The sequence below is a fragment of the Takifugu flavidus genome, chromosome 18 (genome assembly GCF_003711565.1).
Source record: "Takifugu flavidus isolate HTHZ2018 chromosome 18, ASM371156v2, whole genome shotgun sequence".
Lineage (NCBI taxonomy): Eukaryota > Metazoa > Chordata > Actinopteri > Tetraodontiformes > Tetraodontidae > Takifugu > Takifugu flavidus.
Genome location: NC_079537.1, coordinates 5,328,160 through 5,355,755, shown reverse-complemented (window position 1 = coordinate 5,355,755; position 27,596 = coordinate 5,328,160). Strand labels below are relative to the sequence as shown.

At 47.0% G+C, this 27,596-nt stretch overlaps 1 protein-coding gene across 1 annotated transcript in view; it reads right to left on the bottom strand.

Annotated features, from left to right (window-relative positions):
- The window catches only part of LOC130514472 (protein kinase C beta type-like), a 53,999-nt gene that overhangs the window by 17,738 nt on the left and 8,665 nt on the right, over positions 1-27,596 (bottom strand). Inside the window, 11 exon segments of the mRNA XM_057014074.1 lie at positions 29-167; positions 383-445; positions 1,405-1,496; positions 2,502-2,675; positions 6,063-6,206; positions 9,594-9,690; positions 11,640-11,774; positions 12,267-12,423; positions 16,244-16,372; positions 16,510-16,621; positions 20,555-20,637. Coding sequence (XP_056870054.1) covers positions 29-167; positions 383-445; positions 1,405-1,496; positions 2,502-2,675; positions 6,063-6,206; positions 9,594-9,690; positions 11,640-11,774; positions 12,267-12,423; positions 16,244-16,372; positions 16,510-16,621; positions 20,555-20,637 — 1,325 coding nt within the window.

The following is a 27,596-nucleotide window of genomic DNA, read 5'->3' as shown; positions in this document are numbered from 1 at the left end:
CTTAAATCAAAGATCCCTCCCGGCCTACCTCAGGAGCGATGTAGTCCGGGGTTCCACAGAAGGTCTTGGTGGTGATGCCGTCCAGCATGTTTTCTTTACACATGCCGAAATCCGCGATCTTAATGTGGCCCTCGCAGTCCAACATCACGTTATCCAGCTTCAGATCCCTGCAGGAGGAAAAAAAGAACAAAAAAGATCATCTAATTCATCCGTCCACCTTAAATCACTGATCAATAAACCAATAGTGCTTTGTCTGAATGTGTGCAAATGTGGTTTTATTTAGGAAACAATAAAAACGCTGCCATGAATTAATGGGAAGGGTGCCTCATCTGACTTTCTCTGGGACGCGGACGACACGTCCAGGGCCGTGTCCAGAGTTTACCTGTAGATGATGCCCTTTTGATGGAGAAAGAAGAGGCCGATGGCGATCTCGGCGGCGTAGAATCTGGATGGACACGGACGGAAACACAAGCAGTCATTACAGAGGAGCAGGGAGAAAGGAAGGGAAGGAGATGGAGGCATAATACACTCGTATGTGTGTGTGTGTGTGTGTAAAGGTCAGCGCTGTCTCTTCGAGGCCAGAGAGCAGCTGATAAGATCAACAGGAGGAGTCAGGACGTGCTGACCAGGCCTGCCTGCCTGCCTGCCGCGCGTTAGACTTTTAACCGATATTGCCGCGGTAACAGCGGCCGGTCCTCCCGGAGTTTGCTCCCTTTAATATCAACGAGCTGCCTGTTAGCCCAGGAGAGGAGTGTAATTTTTGTTCCGTTTCGCCTCAATCTTTGACGCTCATTTACCCACACAGGAGGAGTTGTTTTCAGAATGAAGCCCCGCCGCCTCTTGGGGCGCTCCCGTCCTCAAGCAGAGCCACCGCGATTTAGCTGTCAAGTACAGCACCCCGCGGAAATTAGCCCTCAGGCGGGAATGAGCGGGGCAGAACATACAGAAGGTGTTTCATCTGTGATCAGAATGACAAACCGGCGGGGTTCTAACACAGCGGCTGGTGTGAATTCTTAGCATCAGATGCAAAGGAGAGTAGAATCAAAGCACCTGAACGCAGCATCCAGACTTCCTGGCTGCGTGCGTCTGGTCCTTCAGGAGTCTAAACCCCCTGTCAGAGCGAGGAGACTGATTCCCTAGGAAGCGGATGAAGGGCAACACCTCTCGGCGGCTCTCGCTTCCCCCCACAGATCGCATGTCAAATATGTCAGCCCGCTAGTTTGAGCTGACGCCGGTGATCTGGCCAGCCACCCCAATTATACTCTGGAGTTTTGGAGATCAACCCAAAAACTCCAGGAAAAGCAATAACACTTCCCTCCCCGAGGCTGTGCGAGAATTCAAGAGTTTAGTGTGATGATGCAGTGTTGAACATGAGGGTGTGTGTGTGTGTGTGTGTGTACTCACACAGCGTGGGGCTCTTTAAACTTGCCGACCTGCTGGATCTGGTACATGAGATCTCCGCCATTTATGTACTCCATGACGAAATACAGGCGGTCCTGTGGACAGACGCACGCACGCGGGGGAGAGGCAGGGGGGAGGTCAGCGAAAGTCAGGAGGGAGGTTACAGATAAACGCGATGGCGGCAAGATTTCAGGACAGAGCGGGGGCGGAGGGGGTGGGGGGTGTGTGTTCAGGCGCAGGTGGGCAGTGATGGACGACGTGTGATTGGCTCTTGCCCCCCGAGTCCAATCAGCCCTCGGCGGAGGGGACACAGACGTCAATTTAAGGCCTCGCTCTTGTCCATTATCTACAAAAATTGCCAAGATGGTGCAGCATGCGGGGGGATTTAGAGAGAGAGAGGTAGAGAGAGAGAGAGAGAGGCAGAGAGAGAGAGACTATGCTTTTCCACACTGAGGATGTTCAGTGGACGTAATGTGTAATTAAAATGCACATATGTATGTGTGTGTGTGTGTGTGTGTGTGCTGGCCTGTGTGTTTGTATGTTTTTCTTAATTCCCATGTATATGAATCCTTTGCTCTGGGAATTGCTGCAGGGGATTAACTTATTTTTGCTTCAAGTTTGTGTGTGTGTGTGTATGTGTGTGTGTGTGTGTGTATGTGTGTGTGTGTGTGTGCAAGGTCAGCTCTATTTGTTCACCTTTTCACCACTTTGTCAAATAGATCCAGTTATTAATAATGAAAAGTGGCCCAAACCCCCTCACCAGCTCGCTAACAGCGCCATCGGGATGATGTCACATCACATCTACGACCTTTGACCCATCGTTGGAACCATTTGGTTTATTGGTCAAAGGATGAGGCTGAATTCAGCGGGTGTTTAGACTACGGCACTCGGCCGCGGCGCAGCTCTGCCCTTCCGCTCGACTCGCCACGGTTACCTTCTTGTCAAAAACCAGGTTTGGAAGACTGTAGTTTTCCAGTCACGCTGTCTTTAACACGTGCTGGTTATCCAGTCTGAAGACGCTGTCACCCCAAATTTATCCAAACAGGTTAAAAAAAACCGGCACACTTCAGAACGCCCGGCGGTATGATTGTGACCCTCACCATGGTTTGGAAGGTGGAGTGAAGCTGAGTCAGGAAGGGTGGTTTCCCGGCCAGCGCCAGCACCCTCTTCTCCACCATGGTGCACTCCACGTCGTCATCCTGGATCACGACGTCCTTCTTCAGAATCTTGACGGCGTACAGCTCCTCCGTGCCTTTGCGCTCGGCGAGCATCACCTACGGGGAGACGGAAGGTAAACCTCTGCCCTACTGAGGGAAAACAGTCGGAGATCTGACGAGGGTATCGAGCCTAAACGACTTTTAATTTGTTAAACGGTCGGTCCAAACTGGTCGGTTTCCAGACCGGGAAGAGAGGAAGAAGGGATTAGAGCGCACGTCTTTCTCTTGGGTGAATGGGTGAAAGAGGGATTTATCAAGCAGGCGGTGCAGATTGAAGGAGGTGGCAAAGGGCAGAAGGACTGAGGAAATGACAGAGAGAGAGTGGCAGCCATCAAAAACCCATAAATCCTGGAAGCACGTAGGCTCCATGACACTTAAACACACCGTGCCAATGTCAGACTCACACGCCGTCCCGCAGACTTTTAATCATCACTTCTTCCTCTATCTGTCTCAATTTCCTCTGCCTCTGCCCTTGCCCGTCATCATATTTTATTTCCAAGGAATCCGGCAGTTTCAAACAGGAGCAGACACGCAGCCGGCGAGGGGGGGGGGGGGTTCATTTCTCCAGAGTGAACCTGTCGCCGAGTGAAGAATGGACAAATGCGACTTTTGTTTAGCAAAGGATTTTCTGTTCATTCGTCCTCACGCTGCAACTCCATCGTTTAAATGGCGGAGACCCTTCTTCTCTAATGGCCACCCGGAAACTTGGTTCAGACGATAAATGGCTGTTATGTAAGAGGAGGAATTAACTCAATCCATTCTATATTTTAAGAGTAATTTTGTAGCTAAGGAACGAATGAATGGAAGGGTCATGGAGCACAAAATGTCCGCATCTCTAAACGAATGGATAAAAATGGGTAAAAGCTCGACGCCGGAAAGGTGCTAACCGTCAAGTGAGCACGCAAACTAGCGTTGGATTAAGGTCATTTCTGACTCCAGGAAATGCGAGACAACTCTCAGAAAGTTAGCAAGGTTATTTAGTTGCATGCTAGCAAGCAAAAGAAGAACACTTATTGTAGTTTCCTTGAGTCTAATTGTTCTTTTGGGATGAAGGCTGTTTCGTCCACAGCTTTTCTAAAATCCCTTAAAACAATTTCCGTAAAACACAGCGGGACTGCAAACGTTTGCAACAGCTGAAATGCTCAAGTTGCGCCGTTTGATCGAGTAATTGACGTTTAATGCGCCGTTCCTCTAGGCAAGCAGGAGAGGCCAACCCATCCCGAGGGGGGGGGGGGCTGCTGAGGGAATAAAAAAGCCAAACCCGGCCCACCTCCTCCCGTGTTTCTGAAGATCAACATCAGCTTAATTAGGCAAAAGGAAACACATCGCACTGATTATTCCTGCCAAAAATTTCCATGAAATTAAGAAAAAATGACCTTATGTCCACGTTATATATTCTTTTTTAGCAGTAAGCGTTTAAAAACTCAGCAGATTTGCTGTTTATGCCTTATAAATATTCACAAATGCTAATAGGGAGAGGTTATCAAGTTCGGGATACTACAGAGGATGAAGCACAGATGGGAGCAAGTTTTGGAGGTGCGTGTGTGGTGTGTGTGTGTGTGTGTGTGTGTGTGTGTTTCTCTACATGCCACATAGTAGGATCAGATTATGCAATTTACCAGCAGAGCGAGGACATTTTTGTAAATGTAAAGGACTGTTTGAGGGTTCATTCTAAGACTGCATTTAGGCTAAGGTTAGCATTAACGTGGGGACTCATCACAGGCAGTGACCGCATGTACATTTAATCAGAGACGAAGGGCGCCATCTGGCCGGTCTAACGACACCACAAGGACAAACTCAGTGGACGTAAACGGTAGGGCATCAACCAAAGTCCACAGCAACAGAGGCTGTGGCGTAAAAAACAGCGTGTTGACACGAGTCAACGCTGTCCTCTGCGTCTGATTCGGTTTTTACGAGGCCTGGTAACGGTGATCAGGTCGCATCGTTCACAGCGAACCGGCCGCTCTGTCGGACGCTGGGACATTCGTCATTATCAGCATCACCCCAGAAACGTTCACGGTCATTCGAGGGGATGACGTTCCTCAGGATAATAACCAAGGGGAGAATATACGGCTTTGTTTCTCATGGGTGCATACTGGCATGCTGCATATTAAATCCTCCCTTATAGTGCCACTACTCTGTAAACTGTGTGCTTAAACTGAATTATCTCGTGTACAACGAGCACAGATTACATGCAAATTGCTGTGCACGGTCACTGGGATGAGTATGTGTGTGTGTGTGGGAGCCACTCCTTATAATGTGCAGAAGAAGAACCGGGCGTCTCTGCATTAAATATTTCATTTCACCAACCCAGAATAACAATGGGAATAACTGCTGAACAAATGCAACGCCGTACGACTGTCTTCTGCTCCGTTTTGTGCTCGCACGCACGTGTGGCGTGTGCGCATGGAGTCTCGGCTTTAGAGATCAGGCTGAGGCATGCTCATTCAGCTGTGTGTGTGTGTGTGTGTGTTGGAGGCAGTATTGTGATGCAGATGTCCTCAGACAGAGAACGCAGCTCTGAAGGTCTCAGGCTGCCACACACACACAAACACACACACACACACACAGGAAGCACTGAAATGACAACCACATCACACAAATGCCGTAATTTTGTGATTGTGTGTGTGCAGCGAGACACGTGCGCCTGCAGAGGGTGTGTACTCATGTGGATGCGTTTTTTTTTTTTTTTTTGGTCTTCCAGTAATGATCGACCCTCGGCTCACTCGCTCCACGTTGACGCATCAGTGTAGCTTTAAATGCCTGTTACCATGGAAACAGGCTGCCGATATAAAGGTCTGCCACACAGACAATGGTCTCTCTCCTTCCACCCCTGCTGCTATACCCGTCGTTTACCTAATTTTCCTTCCCTCCACCCCCTCCCCATCTTTCTATTCTGTTTCATCCGTCCCTGTCCTGCTCCTCCTCCTCGCTGGCGCTCCCTCTTTTCATTCAACCTGACGTTTTTACCCCTCTCATTCATCGGGTTGACCCCTCCGTCACGCTCTCACATCTCTGTCTCTGCCTCTCCCTTTCATCATTATTTCCACTTGTCACATCATTCTCCTCTTCCCTCTCTTCCGGTCGTCCACATGTCTACCTGAGTGTCCTTTAATCCCCCCATCTCTGTTATCTCGTGGCCCCCATCTGTTCTGTTCTGTTTGTAGTCCGGACACAAGCACGCAGAGATTCCTACAGGCGTTGAACACAGCACTTAATTAGAGCATCACTAAGCAGGTTTAAGTATGTGCCTGCCTCCATTTTTCTGTTGCCATGTGTGCATCCGTCAAAATTAATGCTGCTCGTCTTCTGTTAAAGCAGTAAATGGGAATAGCGGTCATCTCGGAACAAGGTGCTAGCTTCCAGGACGGCACGTGCATTCGCGGGAAAGCCACACACACACACACACACATACTCACACACACACCCAGCCTGGGAGCTCACCTTGCCAAAACTGCCCTTGCCGAGCACCATCAGGAAGTTGAAGTCAGCCAACTTCATGCGATCTTGGTTGCCGTTGGAGTCGAACCGGGACGCGGCGTTGGCCGATTTACCGTCGGCGTTCTTGCCTGGGCCGATCTTGGCCCTCTGGATGAGGAGGAGAAAACAGGCGAGCGTGTTACAGACAAACGTCAAACACACGAACGGCTCAGGTGAAAACAGGGAAACAGTAATAAATTCAAGCGTGCCAGTGTGAACAGCAACGACAATGAAGATAGAGTTGTTGGGTCTTTTGTGACCCTCAGGGGGATTTGGGATGATAAAAGTTTGGGAAAACTACAAAAAAGCCCACAAAAAACACCTGGAAACATCCATTTAAGCCAACTGTAGTCAGTCAGTGACTGTGACGACAGACAAACAGCAAATCTTATGTGCTTCTCCCTTATTGTGAAAGCACAAAGATCAAAGGAAAAAACAAAGAACCCTGCATTTTAAAACAAGCCCCATTAAACCAATAACATGGCGTCACCAGATGTCATTCATGCCGAGAGCTTCCACAGAGATAGAGATTCTTAAAATGTGGTGAATTGGATGAATCAAGAAAGGACACGTCCAGCTTTCTGGGCCCCTTTTATTTCATTTCCTGGCACTTTATACGTGACGCCTTCCTGTAACAAGCATGTTCTCCGCGTGAACCTGTTCAATCAAGACCCTCGCTTCCTCTGCTTCTGCCCTTCAACCACTCTAACGCTCACTTTATTCGCCGCCGCCACTTCGGCTTCCCCACTGACGCCTCGCCCTTCGGTCTGCAGTCCTTTCCCAACTTTCTGGTTCAGCCCTCTCGCCTGTGCTTCCGCCTCACCTCGCCGTCCCGTCCCCCCTCGTGCGAAACTAATCTCAAAATCTAATTATAATCTCACTCCGCTTTGTTCAATCGGGCTTCAATTTGAAGCTTGTTCTTAAGACGCGCCTAATGTCTGTGCTCTCCCAGAGAGGCGTCTTATCTCAAACCGCTGATCCGTGTGGCGGCTCGCTGCTCTCTCACGTCATTTCTCTGCCACCGTGTCCCCGAAATTGTCAGAATGAAACATCGGAGCGCTCCGCTGCTCACTGCATGTTCTGTCCCCCCCCCGCAAGTGCTGCAACCTGCACTCTCCCCGGCTCATCAATGGATAAAAGGCTCTATCTGTCTCCATCTGTTGTCTCTCTCTGTCTCCATGTCTCTGACTCACACACACACACACACACACACACACACACACACACACACACACACACACACACACAGAGCAGAAATAGAGGTATTTGAGAGCAACTCTGGAGACTTCAGTAATTAATGTTGCTGTCTGCAAACCAAAATTTGACACATCAGCATAAATGCATCTTAATTGTCTAACTCCTCCTAAAAGGAACCTTTTGAGAGCGATTTGTAATTGAAAATGAGTCGTCCGATGTTCCGACGCCGCTTCTTCTGATTAGCCCGTTACTATGAGTTTGTTCATGTAAGATAAGTGGAGGTGGCGAATCGTAGATGGCGCTGGGGAGGCAGCGGCGTGAATAATGCAAAGCAGAGGGTTCCAGCAGCAGAAGCTGTGGAACGTTTCATACAAATGAATGTGTTCCCAAGCGTTAAAGGTTTGGACCCAAAGAGCTGTTTGGCCCCACCTGTGAGGACAGGTTTATCATATCAGGATTCTACTCTTATAAACCAGCCTAAAGTACACGTAAAAAGCATTTTTCAAGATGTCGTGTGTTTTCGAAAATTCCCATTAAATGTTCCCAAGCTTTGAGCAGACGAGTGACGTGCATTATTTATTACTGGGACTTCCGACATGTATGTTTGCCTGGCGTCTGGGCTATTTCTCTTTTCCCCACGACTCTGACAGGTTCATGATTGGAGTCAGATCAAGGTGTGTGTGCGTGTGTGTGTGTGTGCATTCCCATACTAGCTACATATTGAGTACCAAAGTACTTATCCTACTAGCAAAGTGAGGACATTTTTAGGAATTGAAGACATGGCTGGTCCTCACAACTACAAAGAACTGTTGGAGGGTTAAAAAGTCGTTTTAAAGTTGAGGTTAGACTTGGGTGTTGGTTAGTGTCAGGGTTAGCAGGTTAGTTGGGATGGTTAGGGTTAGGCGGAGGAGCTGGGGAATATGATATGGTCATAAAAGCCCTCACAAAGCTAGCAGTGCAAAGATGTGCTGTCTGTGTGTATGTGTGTGTGTGTGTGTGTGTTGTGTGTGTGTGTGTTGTGTGTGTGTGTGTGTGCTCCCCCCTCGAGACAGCGTCTCAGTAATCATCTGAAGACCATGACCTTGATGAGAAGAAGAGAAGGGAAAAACAGACACAGAGGCAGGACTGAAGGTGACTGCAGGCAAAAACAGAGGGAGTGAGGGAGCAGTGAAGGAGGGGAAGTAATGAAAGAAAGAAAATATTGTTATTTAGATCATTTAGGGAGCAAGTTCACCTGGGGCAGGGATGATGGCTGATCATTAAAATAAGGACAAATGGGCAAAGTCACCATAGAGGGTTCAGGTATCAGCCGTCAGTCAAGTTTCGCTGGGTTTAATGGGATGAATTAAGCTCTGAAAAACAAACTGATGTGGGGGGCTAGACTTGTGTCAGGAGGAGGAGGTTCAGTCAAGATATTTGGGACTAAAGCTGAAATCAGGAGAAAGGTTTTCATGATTGAGGAGAGGGAGGCCTTCATATTCTAGATGGTTTTAACATGTGTTTTGGGAGTTAGTAATGCTAACTTTATCCATTAGTCTGTAAAATAACTGATATAAGGGTTGCTTGTGGCCCACACAAAGGATCGGCTTTGCGTGGAAGGAATTGCAAAATGGTGCAAACTAACCAGCCAAGAAATGTAATCATCATTTTATCTCTTTCAATAGAAACTCTCTCGCTTGGAACTCATTGGAAAGCAAACATTTTCAAATATTAGCTTATACCATCGCTGACCTGAACCTCCTGGAAAACGATACGCGGCTTTTATATATGAGGGAACAAACAAAATGAAATATTGCTGAGAGTTATCGGTCCTGGGTGGTGCATTTATTGTTAATCTGCGGACCGAGCTGTGGTTTTCTCTTCCTCCACTACGGCTAAAGTAAGCTAACCCAAAACAGGGGTGGATGGGAGGTGAAAACCCAGATGCTAATCAAGTTCCCGGGTTGGTTTTATAGCTTAATGTTGGCAGCACAAAAGGAGAAGTTGGGGGGGGGGGGGGGGGGGAAAGAGGAAATGCACAAATTAGGGTTACCCTTTCTACTGCCAAATGTGCTAATGAGTGGGCCTGCTGGTCAGACACACACACACACACACACACACACACCACACACACACACACACACAGGTCTGGACCTGCAGTATGCCAGAGCGGATGGTAGTATAAGTGTGCCTGCCAACAGCTAACAGCTCTCCCAGAGAGCCTCTCATTCAGGACCACACACAGACGCAGTGTGCACATTCACGAGCACGCCGACACATCTGAGAACACATGCAAGGACACACGGGCCGCGCACGAACCTCAAACTTCTGCCGTAGCTCCTCGTTGCCCTCCTCCCCCTCCGGAGGAACGGGGACGTTGAAGTACTCGCCTTCTTCCTGGGAGAGCAGTTTAAACCTGGAGACAAAGAATATTTCCAGTCAAATCAATTTCCAATTAGTTTATGCAATTTAGGGCTTTACCACGGGCCGTTAGCCGACGCCGCTTAAACTTCAGGCATCGATTTCGAGTCACCAAGAAAATAAACGGCTGATTATTTAGTAATTCGGTCTCCTTCACAGCGATCCAGCAAAGCCAGACTGAGGCGGCCAATGAAACACAGCCGAGACGCTTATCATTTAATAGAATCGATACTATATATGTTTCACATTGACCTTATTACAACTGATGCCACGACCTCATACTTCCAGCGTCGTCATTATATTCCCGATAAACAGCATTATGACGGGTGTTTATGCTTCCACGGCGCAGATCTCAGGTTTTACTTTGACACTCTTGATCCTACTTTATTATTTAGCTGTAATCTTGCCGGATTTTTGTGGCTTCTGCAGTTCAGAACGTTTATCTCAAAGGTTCTGCTAGAAAAACCCATTTTTAATCGCGACAGTGTGCGTGTGCAGAGATGGGGGGGGTCCTTCTAACTATATTTTGTTGCCGTTTCATTCTCATGGCTCTTCTAAAAGCTTGCAGCTGAGGGGGTAATGTTGCCGTAGCACCAGATTTTGACGGGCGGCGGTGTTGGCTGATTTTAAATAAGGCTAACAGGTCAATGCTGGGGTCATTGGCCCAGTCTAACCAGGCCGACAATCCAGATGGTTTCCTGTCCTTCCCAGTATTTATGAAGGAAACTGGGATCTTGGACACAGCTGGGCTGTGATGTTAAAAACTCTCCCTATCAACCATGATCCTGGAGGTTGGAGGTGGCACTGGAAGTGTGATGTCATGCTTCTGCCATTGGGGGCGCTGTGATGGCAAAACCTCACCCCTGAGAAGTATCATACGGTGGAAGAAAAGGATTTTTCATGTTGAATAAGCTGCCAACCGGATTCGTTATGACAGGCACGTGCTATGCTGCCCCTACTCTGTCCAGGGTGATCAATAGTAATAAACAGAAGTTTAAAGAACACCAGGATCCTGCAGCAGTTCTGGATGTTGAGGCGGCTTATTTGGATATTAACAGGGTTCCACCTCATCGAGGAACATTTAACTTTATATCAAATTAGCAACAGAACCAAATGAGGACTTTAGGGCACCTTTTCCCACAGAGGACCATAAATGTAAGGGAAGCTTTAAACCTCCGTGCTCATGTGGCTGGTTCTCTCTGTTCCTCCCTCTGGCCGCTGCTGCCTGCAGCGCTGAAGCTGTGGAGCCGCTCACAGAAAACACACTCGTGCAGGATCGCTCGGCTTTGAACACCGTCTTTTTTTTTTGGCATCTTTCTCTCTCTCTGTTTCCGTCTGTCTCTCTCTCTCTCTTGCACCTCCACCATTCCACCTCAAATGCTGGCATCTCATTAAAAACCCTGACAGAGCACCATCAGCAAAAAGAGAGGGGAAGATAGAGAGATATAAGTGCCGAACAAGAGGAACGAAGGGAGGGAGGGCGGAGAGATAAAGGAGAGACGTTTTGGCACTCGCTAAAGTATTTCTCCAGCAGTTCAGTAATGAACAAGGTCACCTTCACCGCCTCTCTTCCTCTACCTGGGCTGCCTCGCACATCACCCATCCATCCATCCATCCATCCATCCATCCATCCATCCATCCATCATCCATCCACCCATCCATCCACCATCCATCCATCCATCCACCACCCACCCACCCACCCATCCATCCATCCACCCATCCATCCATCCATCCACCCACCCCCCACCCACCCACCACCCATCCATCCATCCATCCATCCACCCACCCACCCACCCACCCATCATCCATCCATCCACCACCCACCCACCCACCCATCCACCCACCCACCCATCCATCCATCCATCCATCCATCCATCCATCCATCCATCCATCCATCCACCATCCATCCATCCATCCATCCACCCACCCATCCATCCATCTCACCATCCGTCTACGCCTTGCTTCTGCAGCTCCGAGATCCCAAATGACAGCGACCCCATGAAGTCATTGCGACTGGTCAGGTCCCAGTCCCACACCTCCACAGACAGACGGCGATCCTTGTCGTACTCCTTCAGGTGGCTGACGGAGACACAAAGGTGTGTAAACACGATGCTCACCGGTATCTAAGCCTTTTGTCCTGTTTTCAAGGTATACCAGAGAGAGATCTGTGTTTTTGTGCTTTCGATTGAACGTTGGGAACGTGGCCTTATGATGCCACAGCTGCGTGCAAACTACAAAAGGGGGTCTTTTCAAAGTGAACATCTGCATCCAGATGCTTGGAAATGCAAATCTGCCTCCCTGCAAACAAACTGCGAGGAAGCTCATTAAGAATGTAATTGGAGGCGAATGCAGAAAACCACCAAAAGCAAGGTTTTATTCATCAAATGAGCCAGATGTTTTTATCGGAGCGCCAGAGGTCTGGAAAGGCAGCGGTAAATTAATTCCCCTTAAAACACAGAGTGGCAGATCAAAAACACAGATACACAGATATACCAGGAAGACCTACGGTGGGAACCCAGACTGGGAGATAAATTGATTAAATAATCGAAAAAACACTGAATTTGGTCTCACAATTTAAAGGTCTCGTTCCAGGTCGGGTTGAGGCAGCACTTGATGGTCTTTGTCTTCTGTTTGCTCTCACTCCGGGGGTCTGGGATCAGTTTCAGCTTCACATAAGGGTCAGATAGACCATTGGGGTCCATAGGAACCAGATTCCGGCCCTCTTTAACTGCAGGGAAAGACAGAGATCACGAGAGGGAAACATCAGGCAGCAGCAACATGGACTCTCTGATCCTCCGGGAGTGAAAACTTAATACGATCCCAACCTATTTTAATCATATGCATGAGGAAAAAAGATCGATTCGATTTCTGTCTGTGTGTGAGCAGATTACGTGCTCCTACAGGCAACATTACAGGTGAGTCCTGACATCAACTTGGTCATGGAGCCCAAAAAACCATCCCCACTTATTCACACAATGAGTTTAATACTCAAGCTGGGACCCCGTGTCTGCATAAACACACACACACACACACACACACACACACACACAAAGACAAATACCCAATACTGAGGTTGCCAGATCTGTCTATAATGGCCATTTAGACAGACGAAGGTTGCCATTTCCAACACTAATCCTTCTTTTGTAACTGCCTGTAGTCGGGGCTGTAATTGTATTCCACTGGTGTAAAGCCCCCTCTGTGTGTGTGTGTGTGTGTGTGTGTGTGTGTGTGTGTGTGTGTGTGTGTGCAATTACTGTTGCTGGTGAAGTTGGGAGGTCACACTCAATTACCAGAGTATGGTGCTCCCTGACACACACACAGACACACACACACACACACACACAAGACACACACACACAGACACACACATACACACAAACACACACACACACACAGTGTCTTTGTATAGCCTAAACTACAACCTTAACCTTGACTTAAAGCTTAACAAATTTACACTCAGTCGAAACACTCTTAAATATTTGCCTCACTGTGACATTTATGGGGCTTCAAATTTGCTCAAACAATTGGATTGAATTGCCAAATCAGGACCACACACACACACACACACACACACACACACACACACACACACACACACACACACACACACACACAGGCGCACATGCACACCCAGCCCAGTGTGATTCATGAGCCAGTGTGGCAGTTGTTGCCCATCAGCACACACCGGTTCAGCCCTCCCTCCGCCACTGAGGTGAGATTAATTATTCATCACCTTTTAGGAACACTTAAAACCTGATCTGACCTTCCCCTCTGCACAAAAATCCACCCCCAAGCACAGAAGCCTAAAAGTGCATGAATTCATCTGAACTCAGCGGGTCAGTGACACACAGGAAATGAGCTCACTTGTAGCAGGACGAGCTTCCTAGAAAGACCCCCAAACACCAGGCTCCGCCGCGTTTTGCTAAATTATGGAAGGTCCCTGTTTTGGCCGCAGCCCATAAACGTGACACAGATGCATATGTGACACACGTAAATGCCGCGCTAAACTGCCAGAGGTTAACCACAGCGCAGGCGTGCAGCCGGCATCCAACTCTCGGCGGGGCAGGTCCATAAATATTAGATGATTCTAGTTTAGGTGAAGCTGTTGGGGGGGCTGCGAGGAGGCTTAGCTCCTTTCCCGTGTGTAAAAGATGGGCCTGCGTGTTGATGTGTGCACGTGCGTTCGGGTCGTTGCAGTGATGCCAAAGACATTTCCTTGAGATCGGCGTTCGTGCCAGAGGCGATAAACGCTGTTTTAACATGTACAGATGTTTTGACGCTGTAATGGAACCTGGCACGGTTACACCTCCAAAGGTGAAACACTGTATCTGAGGGGACCGGACCGCGTTTGTTGCTGCAGTCGGCCAACCGCTTCCTGCTGACTGGATTTTATTTCAAAACGCACCAGATGGAAACATGAAAGCGCCTCGAAGGAGCTTCCGATCAATTTTCAGATCATGTATAATATAAATTTGTATTCTAATACACGGGGAGCGAAATTAATTCGAAAGAGTATCTCATTACCAATAAAGCTGTAGAGACTATTATGGCTCATTGAAATGCACCAAGCCGTTGTTTCCCTTCTTTGGGAACAAGCATTTATGAGATTTTAATGGGTCATGCAGAATTGTTTTTACATGTTTCTGCTTCTCCTTGGAGCCAAAACACAAAGAGCCAGAGTCATCTACAGTGTAACCCAAGCCTGAGGTACCTGCAATGTCTACATGGCTCATTCAAACCACCTCAGAACACAAGTGGAATTTAGAAATGTCTCCCAGGTCCTGTTGCCACTATTCAGAATGAATTATCTGCTGCAGAGTGTGACCTTCCATGAGAGTCCATCTGATGGTTAATGAGCAGTTATCCACTTATTTAAACCGCGGCCGCCAGTGCAGGACCGAAGGAAAGCGGGCCCTGGTCCATTACCTCACTGCATTTTCCCTGCTGCTGCATCTCTGACTTACAGCAGATGGTGATCCTCCGCGTTCTCGGGCACCGCTCTGCCACTGACCCTGAGCACCGCTCTGTCAATGAAGGTGACCCCCTCAGAGATCAATAAGGATCCCTTTACACCCATGTCAATTGCGGTTATTAAATCCTCAGCACAGATGCGCCGATTTGTTAGTGAGGCAGACATTTTCAAAAGCTCTGGCTACATTTATTCTGAGGAATATTTCCGAATGGAAACTTGCTGTATTAAATGTTGGAACCACACTGACCCCTGTGGACAGCACGGAGTACTACAGCTTCCGTCCTCCATAAACTTTAATTCTCTGAAATAAATGATTGGAAGATGGAAGAAGCGCGGCCTTTTAAGAGCTATTGTGTTTGTGCAAACTGTCATCACCCACCACTATTCAAACCTGCTTTCACATTGACATTAATAACACACTCTGGCAAATGACAGAAGCCAGCATTGGTTTTACAAGTTTGTAATACGAATATGGCAACATAATATGTTCCGTACATTCTGTATGTGTTGCATTGCTATCACTTTCAATCCTAAATTTAATTACATTTCATCACAGACTGCAGAGTGAATGATGAGTAAGTTTCTGTCATTCAGCTGTTTTATTTCAATTACATGTTAATCCTGCAGTAGCACTCTTGCAGTGGTATCACTCTGGTGTAACACTGCTCACTTATTGTTTCTGGCAGTAAATCTTGTGATCAGTGTGGAATCTTGTGAACCACAGAGTAAGACCAGTCAATGGGAAATTTACCTTAACATGTAGAAATATCATCCACCAGGAATGGTCTCTGCTACCATCTAGCGACACTAACGAGAATTGCAAGTAATAACAATTTATTCGGTTAAACTAAATTTGCAGTTTCAGGAAAGAAATGTGAGCTGCAAATGTATATAATCCAGCAGTTAAGATGGTAACTAATGGTCAAGATGACTATATTTAAGTTATAAGATATATTTGGAGAGATTAGAGAAAGGGAATGAATGAATACTCAAGAATGAATATTGTTACGAGTTGAGCTTCTAATTGAGTTCTAATTGATGTTTTTCCACTATGGTAATCTACCAATGTATATTTGTATTGTAATACATATGTAATGTATGTATTGTAATAAATAAAAAAACAACATTTTCTAAAAATAGGGCTATAAAGTTAAAAAGATTTTCACAGAACTTTTCAACAAATGTTGCGATGAATTGTTAGACCATTATTCTTGCGCGTAGGTTTGTTTTTAGTGGCAATAGAGGCTGTTTTTCAATTAAAAACTTCTCCTTTACGAGTAAGCAAATATAAAAACTTAATTTTCAGGGATTTTGGAGTGACATCTTGAGTGACCAGGAAGAAAGACAACCAGAGAAGGTTAAACAAACAAACAAAAAAAACAAATCAACATGGCGAAATTGTATTTAAACTCGTTCGTAATCCAATTAAAAATGAGTCCGAAGAGTTCCACCAATATTTTCACCAGCAGGGGGAGACATTTGACTGGTATTCTGACCCAGGAGCGTGTTTGCAGCGTTGAGCTGAAAGCTGCGTGGGTTGGATGGAGTGTTTGTGACCAAAAAAACCTCAACTTACTGGTAACAGTGAGGACGTTAGTCTTGACCTCAGCGGTGATGTACATGCGACCTCTCCTCTCTGTGTGGTCTGTCCCACACAGGCTGGGCACGTTGGCCACGCAGCGCTTATGGATGTTCATCATACAGTCTGGAGAGGCACGTAGAGAGAGAGAGAGAGAGAGAGAGAGAAGAGAGAGAGAGAGAGAGAGAGAGAGAGAGAGATGGTGGGTCTCATCAAACTTTCTCCGTTATATCATTCAGTGCCAGAGTGACGGGGGCTCATACGTTCACATCTCATGCCCTGGTGTATGAGGCCGTAGAGCAGAGAGCCACAGTGGTCGCAGAAGGTCGGGCTGGAGTAGGTGTGAATCTTAAACTTGTGCTTCGCCCTCGGGTCCTGAAAGGAAACAAGACAAGGATTCTTGGTTGATCGTCGCCATGACTGCATGACATCACTGCACGCCTCATGTATACAGCGTTATTAACGCATTAATCCATGTGTGGATCTGGAGCAGGCGGAGACACACATCAGCATCTGGATCCTCGTTAATGGAGCCTGTATAAACCAGGAACTCTGGTTCAGCCTCACGACCTGTTATCTCATATCATGGGCGATTTATAACCTCATCTCATTAAATGAAACCACCCAAAACACACAAAAGGACGGAGGCCTGCAACATTTACCAGTCATTTTCTAAAGAGGACCCCGACCCTTTCTCTGAGCACCATTAGGAAGTCGTCTGTTTGCTTTTCACACTCCAAACGTTATTTTTCATACTCTGCCCGCTCATTTCTGACCCTCTTGTGAACCAGATGGTTCAGCGCTGTGGTGTCCTGGGAAGAACCGAACGCAGTGTGTGGCATATGTTGTGTTACTGGTCACAGATCTGCTGGTATCTGCCAAAAAGATGACTCTCCATTCCTCACCCCACACACACACACACACACACACACACACACACACACACACACACATGCAGTCGTTCTGTCCTTCCATTAATTCTCCATCTTTTGTTTGACTTTAACACACTGATGTCCATTATTGTCTCTGCCAGCAGCATCACTCAGCAAACAAAGACGTCCATCATGTGCATCCGCTCATGTCGCTCTTGACGCCGCCTGATTGACAGGCTGACCGGCAGGAGTGCGCCGGTCCGCTCTGACTGTTTTGATTGGCTGTCTTTGCTCCGCGCGTGCTTTAGTGAATCTTTATGACTTATTTATCAATTATATTACTTGTTGCTCGTTGTTACAAATAACACTTTTTTTTCTCCGGCTTAACAGGCAGTAAAAAAAAGTTTAAAAAGTTTTTATTTAAACTAAATCAGCCCTGCTGATTAACAAATAAATACTGTACTGTTGAATCTTTGGTACCTTATCCAAAAAACAAGAATTAAAAAAATAAATACTAATGGCAAAACTGCGTCCCAGAGGTGATTTAGTGTCTTGGTCAATGACACAAACGCGCTGGTTTTCTCCTGTCGTCCCTCAGGCTCATAACGCTCTTAAACCTGTTGGGGTTTATCGGGCAAAATCCCCAACGCAAACGGGTATTAACAGTAAAGAACGAGTGATTAACGCAAAGAAAGTGAGAGAATGATGCGTGCAAATCACAACCTGTGTCACTTTGTCGATATTAATTAGTTCCCTCGAAGGAAAGTCGGAATTTTGTCAAATAGTCAAATAAATTTACAAATCTGTCACTAAAACAATTGAAGATTCCCAAACTTTTCTGGGAATCAACTGTGATCGTGTCTTACTGAGAGGTTTACATGGCTTATTTTAATTTCTTGGACTAGAAGCACACACACACACACACACACACAGACGATACCATTAGCGGATCGTGGGAAATGTAGGCTTCATTAGAAGATCTCATCCCTCGACCTCCCCCGCTGGGAACCCATTCTATTAACCCAGATCTATAATTGACTTCTTCTTTTAAACATATTGAGTGGACACACAGCGAGGAAGAGACGGAGGTGAGCTGGGAGCTGCGGGATGCAGACCGTGACGGCACACTATTGATGATACAGCGTCGCTCCGAATCGTAAAGGATCAGCTGCCGTGAATCGGGATCAGGTGATCCACGGAATCATCTCAAAAGGCCCGATGTTCCTCCCTGATGTGGAGGTGTCCCAGTAGCCTTAGAAACATTCCTAACAGAGGGATAATCTGGGCGTGTGCAGCGCTTGGAACGTCCTGAGCTCACCCTTATCCTTATAAGTCCCTGAGCACCATAAACGAAACATTCTGGCGTGGTGATCAGGTGACAATCATGTGACCGGGACAGGAAGCTGCAGTTTTGACACCAAAAGTAACTGGATACATATTTAAGATTTCTACAGCTCTAATAATGAACCTGTTCTGCTCATAGTTCATTAAATGAAGATAAAACTCTTGAAATTAAAAGGGAAAATTCAGGTAATCCAGGAAATTCTGGGTTAATGTGAGATGTTCAGCACACGGGCGTCATTCATTTGCCTGTTTTATGCGGAGAATATTCCCAAAGTCACACCTTGATCGTCAAAGCCCTGCCTCCTCCGTAATCATTCCAGCATTCAGCCTTTTCTTAGAGAAGAAGGGAAGCAAGAAAGCTTTCCATAATCCTGAGGAACAGCAGACCAGAGGGCGGCCTTATTTTCCTCTGGCAGAGGAGCGCGGCTGAATCTTAAACAGGATGCCCACACACTCGTTTGCTGTTGTGATTAAACCGTTTGACAAATGGATCCCCTGAAAGAGGCGCATTTAAGCTCAAACCGGCTGAAAACGCCGATCTGCCCTGATTTCCCTTGAGGATCGATCACAGGAGGCGACTAATTACGCTCGCCAAGTTACACTTGCGCCTCTGCGTAGCGTCGACTTTGGGACGGAAATACCTGGGTTCCTCCCCGCCGTGCGGGTCAGAAGAGCGTGAACTCATTAAGGAAATGACACGGCGTAGGTGGCGAGGGCCCCGTAATTAAGAGCAGGGCCCCCCCGGGTGGAGTGGCATTTAAATAGGGGATGTACAGAATAGATAAAGGAGAGAGACCGCAGCAGAAGAGTTCAGGTGAAGCCGAGTTAAACGTGTGCCAAATATAGAAACGTGCTGCTCCTGCGCAAGCTAGGACGAGGTGGAGCGACGTTGGGGTTTGTTCTAGTAAAAAGGGTCCAGATATAGAAACGATCTCGAACTGGGAACATCCCAGTAACCCGCAGCTCCAGCACGCATTAACGTCCCTCTACCTCAGAACACGGAAGCTTCTGAGGCGTGAGCGCTCAACCTCGACATGCTGATTTCCGAACCGATCGGCCAATAAGACCTGGTGTATTTTTTAGGTTTTCATCACGTCCATCCACATGTTTGGAAGCAGCGGCCATGTTTACGTGACTAGGCCAGAATTTCACAGTAGAATCTGCGAGTGAGGATGAACGTCTCCTGGAGGCCGCAGCAGCCTTGAGAGCTCGAAAACCACATTTAATTAAGCAACTATTTCCAGCCAAAATGACGAGTACTGTTAAAATGAAAGGAAACCCCGTGGGCGGTTCCTGTTGCGGCGGTTTACACTCATTTCTAAAGAGAGTGCTAAACTAACCCCAAGCGTACCACCGAGGGGGTGACCTGGTTACCATTAGTATGAACCGTGGCAGTAAAAAGGTCCTAACTTCCCTAAAATTCTGACAGAAGCCAGGTCGTTGTGGAAGCTGTGAGGAAAGGCTGTGGGGGGTTAAACTATAGCTGAAGCTATGGAAAGCACACCACAGGAAGTCAAGCGGCGCTTCCTCCGGAGGCGGCTCACTGAGTGCACTTTGAAATCCCACTCCAGAAGACGAGGAACCCAGAGAAACCCCTCTTTTTGAGAGGGGGAAGAAAAAGAGAACAAGAAGAGAACCGGGCTCATCGGGCCCAAGTAGAGAATCAACTTATTTCTTTGCGCCGGCTCCTTGAGATGGGGGTGATGAGATGAGGGTAAAAGCACCCCTCCGAGGCACTTCCTGTTACGGCGCACAGCTGTTCACCCGCAAAGCAGCAGTGCTGGGAGTAAGAGTGAAGAGCAGGGAGCCCTCAAACACTGAAACTCCACAAGTCATTTTTTTTTCCCATAATGCTTTGCTTCATGGGAATTCAGTCACCGGGCAAAAGGATTCGGTTGTTCATCGAGCGCTCAATGTTCAAATTCTGCAGCCAGTCAAGCGCATCTGAGAGAGAAACGAGAGGGTGGCGGCGACTCGACTGTGACCCAGATGTTGATGCCCCCTCCACCACCACCGTCTCCATGTGCGTTAACCCCTCGTGCGCACCCTGTAGGCCTTAGCTTCTGTTACTGATGCTGCTAGTTGTACTCACGTCTGAGGCGGGTCCTTTATCGGCACCGGGACAGGAGAAGGTGACGAACTCATGGCAACGTTTGTGGACCACAAAGCAGCAGACTGGAGAGACAGAGAGAGGGGGGGTTACTGTCATCACTCGCATCGTCGTCATACAGGGCGTTAAACTTCCACATTAAAGCGAACCTGGGAGCAACTTTGAAAATGACTTTTACACAGGAGCTCTCACTGATGATGGAGGGACGGACGACCAACGTATGGAAGGACGCTGCCGCCCTGCCTTTAACGCCCACGCACTCATTGCTGCTGACTCATTGTCAGCTACTCTGAATAAAGTGACTTTCTCCATCATGCACCTTCGTGCCTGTACCGCCTCGACAACGGCAACCGGGAATCGTTCGTCCTCGACATGAAGGCAGGAAACATTTGGGACTTTTCAGGTTTGTGACCATCCGCTGTGCAGAAACATGTGAACGCCGACGCGCGCCAGCGTGTCATCTCCTCCCCTATCGGTGTCAGCTCCGCCGACAGGCGAGACGCGGGGGGGAGAGGGGGCTAAATATATCCCGTAATCAAACACACGTGCACGCGCATGAGCGCGGAGTATTTACATGCAGGGGAAGGCACGCAGAAAACTAACAAGGATACAAGTGAGAGACAGGTGAAAGAGAATGAGACACAGGTAAAGGAGACACAGGTGAGGGACAGAAAAAGACGCAGTTGAGACAGAAAAAGGCAAGAGAGAGAGTGGGAGAAAAAGACAGGGTGAGACAAAAGAGGACACATGTGAGAACGAATGACACACATGAAGACAGACCAACATACAAGACTTGGACACCGAGACAATCTAGCAGATTTGGACAAAACTAAACAAAAGCGACCGTAAAAATGTCTTCACTGAACCGGATGAGGACAAGCTGAACATTAAGACTGAGGAACCTGACAGGACACAAGTAGAGACAAGCTAACGGGGACGATCAAAACCGTCGGGGATCACCAAGAGGAAAAACTTCAAATCAGCTGCCACCAAACAGAGCAGATCCAGATCCCGGGACTGTCCCCGCGCAGGGTTTCACCTGGGCCTGTGCTGGTTGGCCTGCGGGGTGCTGCTGCCTGTTGTGTCGGCCTCACACAACAAGCAGACAGCAGAATTATTCCATCTAACACCGTCCTGCTCTCGGCCAAGACGCTCGGCTTCTTCAGGGAATGCGGCCAGCAGACTTTCTCCGTGGAGACTCATTGAGAAACAAAAGAGCAGAATGTTGGTTTAACACCCCCACCAGGCCAGCCCGGACCGGCATAAACACCGACTAGAGCTGCGATCTTTCCCCGTAAGGTGGCAGAAACTAACGCAATCCATTTTTCAAGGCTAATTTATTCCATTTGTCCTTTAAAGAAACGTGTCTCTGCCAAACGAGCGTTGCATTTGAGCCGCATTCCCACGAGTCGCTACAGTTCAGCTCAGTAATTTGGTAATTATCATTTATTTGTTCTGTTGAAGGCAGGAAAGGGCATCCAAAGGCCGCTCCCACTTTTTGGGGCATTGCTTTGGTCCAACGCTAATGAGCCTCTGCGAGAAAACCAACACAAATAGACGCCGCGCGCGCCAGAATTTGTCATCTTCTGAGTGGCGGCGCGGCCAGGCAGGATCCACTGTCTCATTTGCATGTTTGGAGACCTGCTGCTCTGACATAAATTATCTAATTCCATTGTATTGTCAAACTGGCAGTGATTAGAGGGTTTAATAATTAATACAAAGTGTCTCTCTCTACCACACACACACACACACACATGCACACACATGCACACCAATATGCACCTCAAAGGTGCTTCACTCCCACTCAATATCCTCTTCTTGGCCACACCACCCACTCACTGAGATGATACCACACACACACACACACACACAAACACACACACACACACACCAAGCCACCCACTCTATTCCAGTGATAGTGCAGAATACAGTCAGGGTGGAGGGACGGAGGTAGAGATGGAACCAGCGGCGCTGCGTGCACATGCTGCTTTGAGGCAACTGCTCTAGTACGGCAACCGCCAAATATCTAAACAAAACACACGTGCACGCACGCACACGCGCTGAAATAGAGGTGTATGGATTCCAATAAAAGTGACCTTTGTGCCAAAAAGGAAATGCCTCGGAACAAAAATACATCCTGCAAAAACAAAGGAGTGATTTCACCGAAATTCATCCGTCATCTGTAACTTTGACACCTCCTCGGAGCTCAGTCAAGGGCGGATATGTTTGCGTGTTGTCGACTTTAGAGTTTTCCTTTCCTAGGAATTATTCCACGAACGCGTGCAGAGTCATGTTAGCTGCTCCTGTAATTGTCTATTTGACCTTCTAGGCTAAATTCCCTCCGTGTGAAACTGCAGCGAGCCTGCAGCATTTAAATGGTCTTCATAATCTCATAATCGGAGGCATTTTGTTCGTCTTTTTCTTTTTTATTGAATTTTAAATTCACAGCCACCAAAAGTAAAGATTCAGGGGACAAAATCAAAGCAGTAAATGAAACCACCGTGCACGTGGGGATTTTTCAGTTACCCCTCCCATTAAATATTCGGAAATAATAGTAAAAGTATGCTCAATTGTGCGTTTTTGTTTCCACTTTTCTCTCCTTTACTGTATTCTCTCAGTTTCTACCTATTTTTCTATTTGCTGTGTGTTCTTTCTGTTCTTGTGTGTTTTGCTCATGAGATGTTGGCAGATGCTGTTTCCTCTAATGAGCTGTCAGTGTGTGTGTGTGTGTGTGTGTGTTCTACTGAATAACAGTGTTTAGATGATTAGTAATGCAACAACAATATTGACAAATCTATAGTAAAATGTCACTACAACAAATGTGTTATTGATCCATCTGATCATCCCATCAGATTCTGATACGTGGTATCTCCGAACAAACTACTTGAGTCCAGTTTTCTGTAGTTTCTTTACCATTATGCCCAGCAGCAACAATTAGCATGCTGGGCAGGTGGTTCCTTAAGAGGAAAAAGAACCGTTCAAAGGATTCTCATCAACTTAACGGCTCCGCATTCTTTCGGTCGCTAGGCAGCGAAAACAGAATCTGTTATTGCCAAAGCTGATTTTGACCTTTTCTGAACTTTTCTGTTTGTAAGTTTGCTAATCCCCTCGGCTGAAAGCAATTAATTCACCGCAGCCCAAATAACCGGGATGGTGTAAATAACAATAATAAAGAAAACAAATCCCGCGTCGGGGCCCGGTGATGTGGGGACTTGCATTAGTTTGCGTTTTAATGGGCCTCACGTCGATGAAGTCGTTTGTCAGCATCTCAGCACCTCTCTGCTGCCAATTAAAACAACATGAAAGCAGGAAAATGTTCCCTTCGGTGGGCTCAGACTGGCGAGGCCCATCGCCACGGTGACGCTGTGGCTCCAGAGGCATCATTTGGTATTTGGATTTGACTCAGAGTGACAACATGCTGTCAGAAATTAGCTAATTTGCCCAGTTTAGCTTGAATACTGACACCAGCTCTCAGCGTGACCCACTTGTTGATGTTGTTTTTTTATTTTTTTTTTATCACTTACAGCCAAAGAGGGATCCAGATAATGTGGGAGGCTCTTCATGACCCGCTGGTCAATCAGCACAGTGACACCCTCTCCAATCAAACTGAATTTACTGGCTTTGCTGGCTGCTGCATCCGATCATCCTGGCGACCTCGGCCAGGCAGAACCAGCTCAAAGCTTAAGTCGTGGTGGAGACGGGCCAGTCAGGAGCCAGACGGCTGCTCCTAATTCTGTATCTCGCTCTTCCTACAGTCTCAGTCAGGAGGAAACATCCTGATCGGTGTGGGTGAACGTCTTAAAGCCAATGCAACAAGAAGAAAGAAGGGGAGAAAGAAGCCAAAATGAACAAAACACAGCGATCATGGCAGGCCCCTCCCTTTGAGTGTGTACACATGTGCGCACAAGGGCTTATATAAGGGGGCTACGCAGCCTACGCCAAAGTATAAATACCCACGATGCTACTGGTGAAGCAGGGAGAAGGGTCAGAGTGAGTCAGCGCATCACTCCTCCTCTATCCCTCCATCTCTCCCCCTTCGTCAATCCAGCATCTCTCCGTTTCTCCTCCTCCAGCTCTACATCTGTAATTGTTCCCGTAGTTACGCTGTGTCTTTTCTCCGAGAAAAAACCCAGAGGAGTTCACTTGGCAGGAAAATCTCTGACCTCAAGTTGGCGTGAGACGCGTTTCTAAAAAATGGGGAAGTGTAAACAAAACCAAGCGGCCAGTTACACCTTCACAACACGCTGCCTGGTGGTCAGGTGACTCCGAGCTGTTCTGAAGAGCCGGATAATTCAGAAGCTGGGAAATTATGTTGCCGGTATTTCGGCCGTATCGTCCTAATTCACCGATCCGATTAATGACATCAATGTCGTGGGACATTTCACTGGCGATGTTCCTGTTGCAGAGATCGCTGATGTCTTGTGTTTTATTTCTTCCATTTACTTAAAAAGTTCCACTTTACCGACGTGTTCGCTAGTGATTCACGTTTCACGCTTTGTGCCTTGTGCATTTAGGCTTTGAGTTCTTATTTTAAATCTTCAAAATGGCGGATGCAAACAAACATGCCGTGGAAAGCAGAATTTGCAGTACACTTGTTTCAGAAAAGGTCATTTAATTACATTAAAGTAGGTCAATAAATTAGTCCCGGCCATTGTTATTGTCTCTAGTTGTTTTGTCCTGATCTCTGTCAGTTTGGGGCAGAAGTTGTCAACGGACTCTCTACGTGTGATTGATCGTGATCAGTTGTGGGATTATTTAAACTCACTTATCGGTAACTGGGCTCAGAAGTCCTGTTGTTTAGCTTGTACACTGCCCCACACAGACCACTAAGCTGATGAGGTTCCGCAGCTTTTTAATTGATCACCTGCCTTTCACGTGCAGATGGAGCTTTACATCCTCTTTTAGGGTCTCTAGCATTAAAATAGCTACTACGTTGCATCAAAAATACCCCTTTATTTTCACATTGACAGCTGAGTGACCTCAGGATGACCTCAGTGATGCCTGAAATGGCCCAGGGACACGTTAGCCATCGTGCGTTGAAGTGGAGAAGATAAAAGCTGCTACCGTCTGGCTGCTCGGAACTCCATTCGATTTCAGTTTCAACTTCTGTGCCAGCGCTGTAAAAGATTTCTGGCACCAGACGGTTTGATGTGGTCCAGCTTACACCTCCATCCTTCCACCCTCTGTCTCATTCAATCCCTCTCTCATTCAACGTTTCCTTCTAGACATCTTTCATTCATTCCCTGTCCGGTGCCCACCGGCCGCAGATCTTTACCTTCTGTTCCTCTGTTGTGTGATTTCTATCACCTTCCCGTTTGTCAGCAGCTTCCAGGACATTGACTTTGTTCCTGAATCGTTGCGTGAATTCCCGTGTTCAAACAGCAAATTATTTCTTCTTCAGAGAATTTCTACCGAGCAGATGATTTAGAAGACACCCAAAGTGGGGCCACTGGTTAGATATACTGGTCCAAAAGTATACTGTATGTTATTTGTTATTTATGATCAGTTCTTATATCACAGGAAATAATGTCCACACATCTGCACAGTCTCCAATGTCTTTGACACATTATTCGGCTTTCCAGCTTCTTCAGGAAAGACTCAGTCTAATACAATGGTTTTGGACAGACTGAAGGTCGGACTGGAATTAAATCAAATTAAAAAATAAAAGTAACATTTTGGTGGTGGAACCTAGTAGGGCTCAAAGAGGAGAGGAAGTGTTGGAGAGGTAACACATTTATAATTAATGCTGCCACTAAACACATGCAGCAATTTCCTGTATTGTGCATCGACTTTTCCCTCTCCCCGCCCTCCGCCTGCACTCTCGCCTTTCGCTGCCACTTTTTCACTCTTAACTCCCCCGCAAACATTACCTGCTGTTTTCGTCCAGACGCCAAGAAAAAGAACTCAGAATAGGAAAGAAAACATTGAGGAGCATTTTTTAAAAATACATATTGCTTACGCACAAGACGGGGTTGATGCGGGCTTAAACCGTGCTGATGTGTCCTTTCTGACGTGCTCGGTGTGTTTGTTATAATTTACCTGTCCGATTTATTCATTCTGATGGAGGAAAAAGAGAGAATACTCAGTGTGACGGGGACGAGAGAGAGAACGAGTGGGAGAGAGAGGATGGAGGGGTGAGATCGAAGAGCTGCAGATAGTAACAGGCAGGCTGATGAGACAAACCTGACTGAAGCCTCCCTACACTCGGGTTGTAACACCACACTAATAACATCCTTTAATAACAACATCTTTAAAGTCCGCATTGCATTTCTGAGCCCTGGATGTGTGGCGGATTTGAGCACAGCCGTGCATGTGGTGTACTGTAAGAAGTGAAACTAACATACCCGACAGCACGTTGCTGGTTTCTCTGAACCAACCCCGAGCGTTCTGCTGGTTGGTGAACTTGTGACGTCCAAAAAAAAGTCCAACATGAACGTCGAGAACAAACTGGTCTGAAGTGAGCAGCGGCAGGCGAGAGTGAGGAGAAATGTCAGAACTTAAGAACTCCAGGGGTCTTTATTCAGAAGGTTTTAGTCGAAACATGACCCTCAACAAACCGGCCCAGCAGAGTCTGCCTTAAAATTAGTAAAATGTGGGTAGTTATTTGAATGCTTGGAAGCATTTAGAATAACTTTAACATGGAGGGAAGCGCTCTGTGGCAAATGTGGGCAGGAGTTTATACAGTCAAAGCGAATGAGAGAGGCCACACACACTTGATGGCACATGCACGTTGCCAGAGTTGGGCTGCAGCATTCCGATAGTGGCGTGCATGCCTAAGGCAGCTCGCCCCTCTTATGAGCAAAAGAAAAAACAGTAATCAAAGTGCTTTCAAGAAATGCTTCTACCTGTCTTTCTACAGCAGCGAAGAAACACAGGATGAGGTTTATTAAGGGTAAAAAATCAAAGGTAATGATTGTATCCCATTAAAAGCACCATGGGTGGGCGAGATTTAAATATTACATCCGCCTACTCAGTCTCAAACTTTCAGTCTTGAGTTTGGCACCATTTAAATTTCATAAATGGA